General features: G+C 42.7%; 2 protein-coding genes across 5 annotated transcripts; one reads left to right on the forward strand and one right to left on the reverse strand.

Moving 5' to 3' along the window:
* The first annotated feature begins 260 nt into the window (after positions 1 to 260).
* LOC139910608 (calpain-1 catalytic subunit-like) lies at positions 261 to 10720 on the forward strand. The gene is made up of 23 exons (XM_071897936.2): positions 261 to 354; positions 1709 to 1726; positions 2417 to 2663; positions 3379 to 3448; positions 4220 to 4338; positions 4437 to 4570; positions 4708 to 4876; positions 5029 to 5112; positions 5200 to 5285; positions 5425 to 5499; positions 5607 to 5767; positions 5884 to 6053; positions 6423 to 6434; positions 6611 to 6822; positions 6917 to 6956; positions 7108 to 7173; positions 7486 to 7543; positions 7731 to 7795; positions 7914 to 7982; positions 8080 to 8158; positions 8279 to 8392; positions 8549 to 8607; positions 9570 to 10720. Exons 3-23 carry the CDS (start codon positions 2418 to 2420, stop codon positions 9594 to 9596), a joined length of 2115 nt encoding a protein of 704 aa, XP_071754037.1. The 5' UTR covers positions 261 to 354; positions 1709 to 1726; position 2417; the 3' UTR covers positions 9597 to 10720.
* Positions 10721 to 10824: 104 nt separating this feature from the next.
* mrpl14 (mitochondrial ribosomal protein L14) lies at positions 10825 to 12657 on the reverse strand. 4 transcript variants are annotated; one of them, XM_078288702.1, is made up of 3 exons: positions 12531 to 12657; positions 12036 to 12138; positions 10825 to 11488 (listed from the first exon to the last, which is right to left on the reverse strand). In XM_078288702.1, exons 1-3 carry the CDS (start codon positions 12592 to 12594, stop codon positions 11122 to 11124), a joined length of 534 nt encoding a protein of 177 aa, XP_078144828.1. In that variant the 5' UTR covers positions 12595 to 12657; the 3' UTR covers positions 10825 to 11121. The 4 variants fall into 4 exon arrangements, with proteins under 4 accessions (XP_078144828.1, XP_078144829.1, XP_071754039.1 ...); XM_078288703.1 differs by having other exon boundaries at positions 12036 to 12134; positions 12531 to 12643; XM_071897938.2 differs by having other exon boundaries at positions 12405 to 12542.
* Between the last annotated feature and the right edge of the window lie 58 nt (positions 12658 to 12715).

Consider the following 12715-nt stretch of genomic DNA (forward strand, 5'->3'; position numbering starts at 1 on the left):
TCTTTAGCTTAATTGTGGTACTGCATTGCTTAAAAAAAAAAAAAAGCGTTGTCACAACATGTGCGTCAACAAGGCCTATTTATTGATTTATCTATTTATTTGAAAACCTGATTTTGTTTTATCAGTGTGTGCAGTGTAGTGTGCAGTGTAGCGTGCAGTGTAGTGCAGGCCAGCACGGGGACAGTGGACCAGACAGAGCAGCAGAGCGGTGGCCCCTCCTCCTGGTGGGGGCTGGGCTTTCCCGCAGTGTGGAGCAGAGAGAGCTGCCTCTTCACTGCACCACTGCCCACTCACAGATTTATACGATTATCACTATCTGACTCATTTGGAAGAAGCTGTGTTGCCTTCATTGTGGTAAGTGTTGTTTATTTTTTTCTTTTAATCTGACCGGATTTGTTGACTAACCCAGTGAGTGGTGACGTGGGATTAACGGTGCGCCTTAGCAGCAGGTTTACTATATTGTAGGCCACTGTGCTGTGCGTTTTGTTCGATTCAGTATACACCAATAACCGTACTGAACACTTTCCCAGCTGACACGCACACGCACGCGCTCATACAAGTTATATCATGACAGCGCGCAACGGGAATCTAGTGTTGAATAGGTGGGGTGGGTTTGTAAAGGTGAGAAGTTGTGATCTATTGTTGTAAGAAATCTCTGAAATAGACTATAGGCTAGTGCGCACACACAGAAGACAGGCCCTCTGAACAGGTGCTGTAAACTATCTGAGCCTAGGCCTGATCTCTGTATCCAGTATCATCATTATATGCCTAACATGCCATTGTGATAGTAACACAGAGTAACTGGCATGGGCTATGAATTCATAATGTAGCCAACATTTGTGAGGCTTTTTTTTTTTTTTTTTGGAGAGTAGAGGAAGAGGGGAGCCCACTGTTGGTTTCTCTGCCATAGTGTGACTGAGAAGCTCTTGGCTGTTTAGGAGTTTTTGTTGACGTTGAAATCCTATGGATGACTTCACCACAGGACTGCATGGATCAGCTTTTCACCGGCCATGGGGGGGGGGGGGGGGGGGGGGGGGAACAGAGATATCCTTTTCGTCACTAGCTCTTTGACATTCCTGCAGACTCCACAGGGCCTATGGGGCCTCCGAGGGGAGCTCCCACACACACAATGTCCTTCCCTGTGGGTTTGTTTCTATCAAAAGCATAGTCTATTTTGCACAGCCTATCATTGTTTTTTTGTTTTTTTTCCCCTCACTCATTCATTTCTCTCAGTCCCTCATCACTGGAGCGCCAATCCAAGCCTTCCCTCTTGCCTCTTCCAGTGCCAGCAGGCTGTTTACTGATAGAAACTTGCTCATTAGGATTCCTGTCCAGTGCAGCAGAGCAGCATAATGGATCATCCCGTTTCTCCCGTTTCAAGAAGGGGTATTCGTGTAAAAACGTCAAATCTAACAGCTTCTCATTGACTTTTTAACTTTTTACTAACTGTTTTACACACAAAGCTATTATCGACCCCCATGATGGCTTTGCTGAAAGTTGTGAAAGAAGCCTCTCTGGCTTGAAAAAGCAAGTGCACTCCGCCAGCAGCACTTAGGGAAGGCAGGAAGAAACGCTAAACTCCCTCAGGGTCTGGTTTACCAAAGACCACTCTGCAAGCTCCTCTAACTCAAGCCAGTTGACATCATTTGAACATGATGTTACTTCAGTGAATGACATCTATCCTTTTTTTTGTCTTGTTCTCCCTCAGCCTGTCCATTGAGCCAAGGTATCATGTTTCCCACTCTTTTTGTTGTTTCTTAGTCTTATTTTTAGATGTGTTTAAGGTGGTGGTTTGCTGTCCTTGTCTCACATTCCTGACCCCCCCCCCCTCTCTGCAGTATGCTTTCTGTGTGTTCATAATATCTATATTGGGCTTTTAGTTGTGTCTGTGTCTAATTGATTAAAGTCTCCATACTGTAGCAGCATGATTAGTTTCATTATAAAATGTCACTGTCACTCCATTATGTCCTTGTCTATAATTAAACAGGACTGAGCTGGTTAGCAGATTCAGAAGTATAGTCATACAGTATATATATATTATTAAGAATCTGCATTTATTTTTAATCTAACTGGCCTTTTGCTTTAATATGTCAAAGTGGAAATGTTCACGTTTGTGCTACTTGCAGGCCAGCAGGCGAGTGTAGGATCCAGAGCAATGACCTGCTGAGCTGAATGACTAACACGATTGTGTCAGACCAGATTAGTTGAAGACAGATCCAGCCCAGTAAAATCAGCACAAAAAAAAAATCACTATCAGTAGTTTGAACACTACACACTGTACTTTGCAGCAGGAACAAATTACACCCGATTGCTCGGCTGTAGCTCATAGACAAGAGTGCGCCGCTGTTTAACCCGCTGCTATTTATAGTCAGGACCGTGCACACCCATCCAGCTCCATATTTTTATCTCGCCCCAGTATGTATCTAGCAGGAGGGATATCTGCAAGCATACACGCCAACAGGCTGCGGGCAGAAGGCATGGGCTCCAAGGAGCAGGCGGTGCACTTCTCCAACCAGGACTACGAGGCACTGAAGCAGGAATGCCTGGAGGGCGGCTGCCTGTTTGAAGACCCCTGCTTCCCCGCTGAGCCTCCATCCCTGGGCTTCAAGGAGCTCGCCCCCTACTCCTCCAAAACCAGGGATGTGGAGTGGATGAGGCCCACGGTGAGAAAACCGAGGGGGAAAAGTTAATGATGACCAATTTTTAAATTTGATTTTTACATACCCATTTTTCTTCTGGGAATTCCTATTCAGAGATGTGTTACTTACTAGAAATGTGTAAAACTGTGATATTTGCATCCTTAATGAAGACATGCGATGATACATATGGTTGGTGTGCACACGTACGTATGAAAAAATCCTTTCAAGACACACATTACAGATCAATGGCTGGAAATAATGTAGAACTATTGGAATTCTCCTGACTGACTGTTCATATAGTATTTCACAACTTGCATATGCGTTTGACTGTTGCTGTTGACAACATGGACTCCAATTTCATTTGGGACAGTTTGTTTCTAGTCTACACAGCAACATGTTATGTCAGTCACTCTCATACCAAGCCATGTCTGCAATCTGGGACAGAATAGGACAAGTAGGGACAGGAACCTCGCAGCTGTTGGCATCTCGTGGCATTCCCTGACCACTCCCTTGCCATGACATTTGTTTACTTCATAAGTTTAAAACACAGGACGTTGACACGTAGATGCAAGAATAGCAATGGTCTGAAAGTCTGATAAGCGAAGCCTTGACAAGTAGATCCTAAAATGTGTTGAGTTGTTTTGAATTAGACTATAAAATGAAATGGTACCCGGGGGAAAAAATGATTTAGAATTCGCTGTTTTTAATAGTTTTCACTCCGACTTTTCCTCTCCTGTAGGAACTGGCAGATGACCCTCAGTTCATCCTGGGTGGCGCTACCAGAACGGACATCTGTCAGGGAGCGCTGGGTGAGTCCTCGTTAGCCAAGTCAGTGTTGATGCCCCGTCTGAGTCTGTCTTGAGGAAAATAAGGGGAAGACAGGATGGCCAGGAAGCACCCTGGTCATGACTCAGGGCCTAGAGTAAATGAAAAACTGCAGAAAACGAGTCTGCACAACAGCCATTTGTAAACAAAGTCTCTGCTTGGAGATGGAGGAACTCTCATTGATTGGGCTGTAACTGAACCATGCTGTTAGATTTGACTCAAAATGTAGAGTGCCTTAGAAAATCACGTTTTGTTCTTGACATAGACACTAATAGTCAGGGATGGGTTGATATGTTTATCTCACCATTACATTACATTACATTATGTCATTTAGCAGATGCTTTTGTCCAAAGCGACTTACTTTTAAGTGCATTTTGTCACAATATGATTCGATACGCGATATGGGGTTCACTATTCAATACAACTAAGATAGGATGTAATAAATAAAACAGTGACAACAAAGTCTGACTGTGCAGAATTATGTTTATTTCTGAGACACAAATCTTTCCTGCAATGCCATTGGCTTGCTAGAATGTAAACAACAATTTAAAAATGTCATTACAAAGTGCAAATAATATAATTTTGATGGAGAGCTGGTGAAATTTTTCTGCCCCACGATACGTATTGTCGCATTTTTGTATTGCGATGTGTTGAATTTTGCTCGTCCCATCCCTGCTAATAGTGGTATCTCAGTATTTACACTCTTTCCCATAACGGTTGTTTGAACACCCCTCACCTCTCTCTCTGATTTCTAGGTGACTGCTGGCTCTTGGCAGCCATCGCCTCCCTCACCCTGAACGAGAGGCTTCTTCACCGGGTCGTTCCGCACGGTCAGTCCTTCCTCGATGACTACGCTGGAATCTTCCACTTTCAGGTACTTAAAGATCATCTTCTGCACTGTATCCTTCCTGTCAAGAGTAAATAAGGCACTTTACATTTTAAGTAATGTGTGATTAATGCTCTGTGTTGCAGTTCTGGCAGTTTGGCGAATGGGTAGATGTTGTGATTGATGACAGATTGCCGGTCAAAGATGGGGAGCTCATGTTCGTCCATTCTGCTGAGGGCAACGAGTTCTGGAGTGCTCTGATGGAGAAGGCTTATGCCAAGTAGGTATTGAAGAGGGTCTGCCTGGTCGCTAAATTATTCAGCACTAGTCTATTTGTCTCAAGCAAGGAAACTGTAAATCTGTCTCTCACAAGCGCTGCAGTTGATTAAAACGTGTGGATTTTGTGTGTGGTTTCAGGCTGAATGGCTCCTATGAGGCTCTGTCCGGAGGAAGCACCACCGAAGGCTTTGAGGACTTCACAGGCGGCGTGTCTGAGATGTATGAGCTCCGCAAAGCTCCCAGAGACTTGTACAGGATAATCGGCAAAGCCCTGGAGAGAGGCTCCCTGCTGGGCTGCTCCATCGATGTAAGTGCCGGACCTGCTGGCGCACCACCGAGACACGCCGATCGATGCTCTCCCATCTCAAAAAGGCCAATTACATTAAAAGCATTTTTATTTATTCCTGTGTTGGATTGTTCTTACTGAGACGCGCCGGTCGTGTTTTCATATAAATACAGATCACCAGTGCTTTTGACATGGAGGCGGTTACGTTCAAGAAGCTTGTGAAGGGCCACGCTTACTCCGTCACTGGACTGAAGCAGGTCTGTGTGTACTTGTTGATTCATTCCAGTTACTATGATGCATGTTATCTATGAGACTAAGTTGCTTGTCTCTCCGGTGTTACATAGGTCGACTTCCGTGGCAACATGGAGCGACTAATCCGGGTCCGTAACCCCTGGGGCCAGGTGGAGTGGACTGGCGCCTGGAGTGACAAGTGAGTGTGCATAGCATACCAAATATCCACATTTGCTTAAGTGCTTTCCATCCCTAACCCTATATTATTTTGCTTGGTTACTGTCTCCTTTGCCTCATACTGGTTGAATATTTATCCCTGTCTGCCTGTCTTTGTGGAGCTCTCCTGAATGGGACGAGATCGACCCATCCGAACGGGAAGACCTGCATCTTCAGATGGAAGATGGAGAGTTTTGGTAAGTTCCCACAAGTTACCATGATTACGGTCTCGACCATTTCAACTAATCGCTGTATAATAGTGGCGCTCAGGTTTCTCGCCAGACACGTTCTTCTCATCGTCTAGGATGTCCTTCAATGAGTTCTTGAGGCAGTTTTCCCGTCTGGAGATCTGTAACTTGACTCCGGACGCGCTGAATGACGACAGCCTCAGCCACTGGAACACCATCAAGTTCCACGGCACATGGAGGAGAGGCAGCACTGCTGGAGGCTGCAGGAACCACCCCAGTGAGTCTCACACACACTGACATAGATAATATTAACTTCAAAGAAATGGTACTACTCCTATATTACAAGCACAAACAGCTCCTGGTGTAACATGGACAATTGAACCATCTGCACAGACACATTTTGGATCAACCCTCAGTATAAGATCACTCTGCTGGAGGAGGATGACGACCCAGAGGATGACGAGATGGCGTGCAGTTTCCTGGTGTCTCTTATGCAGAAGGACCGGCGGAGATATCGGCGCCAGGGTCAGGACATGCACACCATTGGCTTTGCAATCTACGAGGTGAGAGCAGAGAGGGAAAAACATTGCCTCTTCCTGCTTTACAAGGTTTATTATCTACACTGTTTTTTAAAGACCCCACGAAATGGCATCTTTACCTCCTGGATTTGATGCATTTGCTGTTGAAACTGGATGTTGGGGCGGGACATGATGCAGTGAGGGATCATTCAAAAGTCTAAACCAATGGAATATGAGTCAGGGAGAGAAAGGCAGTTTTATTTGAGGGAATTTATAATAGTGCAGTATGAGGTCACCACTAAAGATACTGTGTTTTCCAGGAAGTAAAAGTAATGGGAGTTCATTTCATGGGGACTTTAAAGTCTGACCTCAGCTCATGCATATTAATCTTTTCACTCTGTCTTTTTTGTGCAGATTCCAGAAGAGGTATGGCACAGCACCAAACGCTACCACTGTCGAGATTCTACCACAGCATTATGATTAACACCATGACTTAAGATATAGTATTACCTTTTACTTTACCTACCTTTTACTTTGTCTGAGTTGCGTAACTGGGTGTGCCGTGGCATTTCAACCCAAGGTTTGTTTGCTAATGCCCTCAGTACAGGGGCTGCCAGAATGTCCACCTGAAGAAGAATTTCTTTCTGACCAACTCATCGTGCGCTCGCTCTGAGACCTTCATCAACCTGCGGGAGGTGAGCACGCGTCTTCGCCTGCCGCCCGGAGAGTACCTGGTCGTCCCCTCCACCTTTGAGCCCAGTAAAGAGGCCGACTTTGTCCTCAGAGTCTTCACCGAGAAGCAGTCAGAAACAGAGTATGTGTCTTTGCATGTGGTAATACATGCTTGTACCCATGGTAACGCGCATGTGGAAATGGAAAGCTCATGCTCACGTCTTTTTCCATTGCAGAGAACTAGATGATGAAATCTCTGCGGATTTGGAAGATGAGGTAGGTATCTGAAAATCTTAAATCACAAATGATGAACACTGTGGAAAAATGTACCTACATTTCACATAGCCTGATACTGCTGTGAGTATCAATGAAAGGACCTGGATGTTACACCAATGCCTCATATCCCCAATGCTTGCTTTTCCTACAGGATGACATAACTGAAGATGACATTGATGACTCTTTTAAGTCCATGTTTGCCCAGCTGGCAGGAGAGGTAAGCTCCTAAACACAGGTCCATCTTACCTTTTGTTTAACAGTCGTTATTGTGTTTCCATATCTGCTCTTTTACATTATAGTCATATCATTTTCACATATCTGCATTGCATTAACATTGCAATTTTGTCCAATCCAGTGCATTTGTTTGTTTTGGTATCACACGTCATGAGAATCAACATCCACGCCATCTTACATTATTTCTAAATCTTAAAGATCAGACATGGTATCACTCTTGTTATGGGGTAAAAGGTTAACACATATGGGATTATTTCAGGCTTACTTATATTGATCTCTTGTCTGTGCTTTCCAGGATATGGAGATTTCTATTCGTGAGCTTCGGACCATTCTGAACAGGGTTGTGACTCGACGTGAGTTATATTTATTCTTAGTTTATAATTCATGGCTACTGGAAAGTTTACACATTAGTAATACTTTCCATCTGCCATTCCTGTATTACATTCCACTGTTGTGCGTGTACCGTCCGCTTGCTAAAGTGCCTCTCAGACAAGCTTGTGTGTTAACTGAGTAGGTGAAACTGTGTTTTTGTCATTTCAGACAAAGATCTGAAGACGGATGGCTTCAGTATAGAATCCTGCAGGACTATGGTCAACCTCATGGATGTATCCTCTCGAGCTATCAGGCATGAATAGGACAAGAAATGTTACTTATATTTTATTATAAAGAAAACAGTTTAACTCGTTTGTGTCCAGTCTCATCCCTTGACGCAATGATCCCCAGAAAGATGGCAGCGCCCGTTTAGGCCTGGTGGAGTTTCAGATCCTGTGGAATAAGATCCGAAAGTGGCTGGTAAGAACGGGTTTGTCTACAAACAACCAATACACAGCTTTACACTTGGTGTTTGTTTATATTTCTGATTTCTGATTGTACCTGTCTCTGTTCTCAGGTCGTTTTTAGAGAGTTCGACCTTGACAAGTCAGGGGCCATGAGCTCGTACGAGATGCGTCTTGCTGTGGAGGCAGCAGGTACACGGTTCTTGAGCACTCATCTCCACACACACACACAGACACACACACACACACACACACACACACACACACAGGCAATCGTGTGTAACCCTCTCTTTGATCTCCCCTCCTATGTAGGTTTTAAACTGAACAACAGACTGAACCAGATTCTGGTAGCCCGCTATGCAGAGAATGAAATCATTGACTTTGACAACTTCATCTGCTGCTTGGTCAAACTTGAAACCATGTTTAGTGAGTATTCCACATGTTGTTCTAAGTGAATGTGTTTGCAAACTAATAAGTAATAGACTACTGAAAGTCACAAAAATAAAAAATACTATGCTCAGTTATTTGCTCTTGCACACGTATAAGGAAAGATTGTTTTTTTTTGTTAATTGATTTTTACAGGATCTTTCCAGCAGCTTGACAAGGAGGGAACAGGAGTGGCTGAAATGAATATCACAGAGGTGAGTTCCGTTTCAAAAGTAAATTTCAAAATAGAAGTAAAGCAGTCCACACGGCAGAAAAACCTCAAGAATACTTCAAAAAGTTCTTGTTATTGTGAACAGCACACAGGAGGAAAACGTGGCACAGATGTTTGAGCCTAAGCCTTCATTAGTGTGCAACAACAACCGGTTACTACCACTAACAATGGATCACCTACTAACCTCAAATCACAATCAGGCATGTAACTGAGAAATGGCAGTCCTTGAATCTTAATATCTCATCTATATCAATGAGAATACTTTAGCCACAATGATGAAAGGGAAACAAAAAGCAGGCAGCAAACATATCTTCCATTTGTCCTGTCATTAACCAGCGTGGTGTAAACCAGAGAAGAGATAGAGAAATACTTTCAGTAATTCCACTGGCTTGTTGAGATTATAACAAAGAGATGATTAAGTTCCTCTTTGAGGTTACTAGGAGACATGGAGTTTAATGTAAAGATCTATTATGCCTCTGGCTTGAGTGGTACTTTCTCCAAGTCATCACCTCTACATGGTTGGATAACTTTCTCTATACAAAGTGCTTACATTCTACAAAATGTTGAGCAACAGGAGAATTGCTATTTTGGTGTCTAATATGTGATTTGTGATCTGAAATCCTCAGTTGACGAGATGTTTTACCTACATATATTTTGAAGCGTGGACATGTAAATTACATTTTTAGTGTGGTATGGTATGCATGTCTTAATCTCAAACCTATTTTCATTTTTTTTTAATCAAAGTTGGAGTTTGTAATAGAGTTACTCTTGATTATAGTATTGCAAGCAACACCCTCTGATGAATGTCTCCTTTCTTTCTCTTACATCAGATCTTTCAAACATATTAGATTTTTTGGGTCCCCCTGGCCAATAGAAAAGTACATTTCAATAAATGTGTCAATCTTCTCTGTCCACTTAACTCAATCCTCTTTCCAAAATGTCTAGTGGCTATACATGACCATGTGTGGTTGAAGAAGACCTTAACTAGCGGAGGGATGCACAGAAAAGGTACAGTGCTGCACCGGGTGCCATGAACCTGGAGCGCTTAAGACCCTCAGCCTTAGTGACCTGTTGATGAATGATCCTTCTCACACGTCCCACCTCAGCGTACCTTAAGTAGTGAACGAGCTGTGCAATGGAGAACCGAGGTCCTGCCAAGCCAAGTACTTCTCACCTATACCTTTAGAAACTATGCAAAATTGCTGTATAAAGCAGTCACTGTGCTACACCGACCTGTCATCTCTTTATATACATGGCATGGGTCAAAGCATGAGAAAATCACTAGCTGTAATGTGCATTGCAATGGCTTATTTTATATTGCCCCACTTTTATGTTTTTTGCTGTATGATGTCTGCATGTCAACTGATTTACTAACAACCAATGACAACTGTCTTCATTGTACCTAAACTTCACAAAAGCCTTTTTCTCTAGCAGTGGAAGAAAAGTTACAGAAATTGAATTTGTGATTTCTTTGAGGTGTAAGTCTTTGTTACTGCAGTGCTTCGATACATATAAGTGAAGTCTTATTAGTTGCTCCTAATCATTTTTTACTCATTCATGTTTCTAGATTTGTTTTTTTTTAATTGATAAGAACATTTTAAACATGACCTGAACACTTCAGTGTTGTTTAAATTGGTTGTTGTTTCATTTTTACAACTGTAGGTGGCAGTGCAGAGATGACCTGATGTCAGTATGGGAAAGGTCTTTGTTGCCTTTGATATTGAAGTTAAGCCTATTTATTTTAGCCTCATTTCCCCAGTGGAACTTGAAGTCAAATACCTGACCGCTGTTGAAGTTTTACATGATAGATTGTATTATTGCACTGGGATGTGATTCAGTGTAGGGAAGCTGCTAGTGAAGTTCAACGTGCAATTACTTCAGATTAAAGATCTCATTTCACCACAGTGAGTTTTTTTTAAAGGTGTCACATCAAGCTGATACTGAGAGCCTTATACTTATACCCGTAACACAATATGTTATAGACACTGCTGTTAGGAAAAAAAAAAAAGTGCCAGTCATATTTGTGTACTGTGTTGTGTTGTGTTGTGTTGTTGTGAATGTATGTTGTGCCTTCAATGAATAAATATTTCCCTCAAGATTTGTGCAATCTCAATGTATTCTATCCCACTGCTTTCCTGGTGTGCTGTTCATGGGAACAAGTGCTTGGCCCACGTTGGACTCTTTCATTCACTGAAAAATTGTATTTATTGTAAGCATCGAAATGCCTCAGTAAAAATGCTTTGACATGTTGACAAATATTTAAGCCTATTACACGCATTAAACAAAAGTTATACAGAGAATAATTCTGACTGGGTGCATGTTTTTGGGCAGTTTTAGTTTGTATTGAAGATGAGGACGATGATGAGACAAAGCACAAAATGCTCATATGAATGTACAGTAATTGTTTTCTTTTCAACAGTTGACAGCAGTAAAGGACAATGAATGTAACAAATGATCAAGACTAAAAAGTGATGAAATTAGATGAGTTATGCTGGAACTATACAAATGTACTAGCAATTGCCAACAGTTTGGAGTAGCTTCCCTCCATTTTACGCAGATGTGTAGGTATGGGGACCTTAATTCTTGTTCCTGTGGGGTTGCCATTGTCCTCTATCAGAACAACATTGTTCGAATCAAAACGTGGAGTCATGCGTTCTCCCGGCATCTTGTGTCCAACAATAAGTGCCTTCTTCTTCTGTCCCTTGATGGCGAGCAAAACTTTGTCACCAACTTTTCCCACGCCGTTCTTGGTGTAGACATGAATGACCCTTGGTGCACGGTGATATGGGGTGTTTCCAAGAGAGCTGTTATCCACAACACGAACTCTTGTCATTTTCTGAATGGCTGCTGCAACAGCTGAGACACTGACGAGACAAGACAAAAAGGTACATTGGTCATCAGCCTCATCCTACAGGAAGACTACTGGGCCAAAACCCATCACTGAATACAGGATCATGGTAATGACTAAAGTCCTTCAAACGGGCCATGCAAACAAGTCATTAGTTTACAGGGCAAAGTAGAAGTAACAATTGATTCCTGCTAATTCCAACACACAGCTGTTCATCCCTACCCTGAATCACCAGCTGCACAACTGAAGTTAATCTGAAACCTAATCGATAAAGTGATGCAGGATTGACGTCACCGAAATCAACCAAATCCCATTTTCACTGAAATATGCTCAAGTGCAGAGTTTTGCTTTGTGACTTGCCCCTCGGCCAGATCATCGCTGCAAATAAAACGCTGGTCTCAATTTACTTCAGCTGGTTAAATAACTGTGAATGAGGAATGTGTCAGTAGGGCCTAAACCACGGCGAATACACAACCTAGTTCACTGTCACCCATCAAGCCTCACAAGTATTTGTCATAATAACAGAGTCCACATTTCTAAAGTTTGACAGAAAAATTACTTACCTGAAAGCCCTCTGTTGGGTTAGTGACGACGCCTCTGCGAGGAGCCCACCGAAGGGTCTTGAAAGCCGGAGAAGAGCCATAACTACAACAGACACCAATCTATCTGAAGAGAAAGGGCAGAGTTAGTAGCCAGTAAGCTAGCTAGTTGTGTAGCAAAACCTTGGGCAAGCTTGGGTTTATATGGCAAATAATGTCGCTAGCTAACATTGAGGAGTATCTAGTGCGGTGACAAGTTACAACAAATCAGGATCGTGCTTGGTTCAACGTCTTTGCCCCATATAATAACATAAATGCAGTGTAATAATAGTGTTCCGATTAAAGTGAGAATTAAAGCCTCAAAATATTTTTTTAAAATACCTAGCTTGTTACCCTTCTATCACACTCGCACCCCATGCCAATGTCAAAGTGTGGCGTCAGTAAAGTGCGACCAGCCGCCTTTAGCCGAGCGAGCTAAGAAACAGAATAGGTAAAACATCTAGAGACAAACGGTCCCACCTGCAAATAACCAGACAGGCTGTTGTTTGCAAATTGTTGTTAAATGTTCATCATTTGTGCCCATACAGCCTGGACTGATAAAGGAAAAAGCAAAACAGCTACCAACCCAGTTAGCTTGTTTGTCAGACGTCATAAAAACGCGCTAAAGAAAACATAGATATATACCGACATAGAAGCTGCACAAT

This window comes from Centroberyx gerrardi, chromosome 15 (genome assembly GCF_048128805.1).
Source record: "Centroberyx gerrardi isolate f3 chromosome 15, fCenGer3.hap1.cur.20231027, whole genome shotgun sequence".
In the NCBI taxonomy this organism is placed as follows: Eukaryota; Metazoa; Chordata; class Actinopteri; order Beryciformes; family Berycidae; genus Centroberyx; species Centroberyx gerrardi.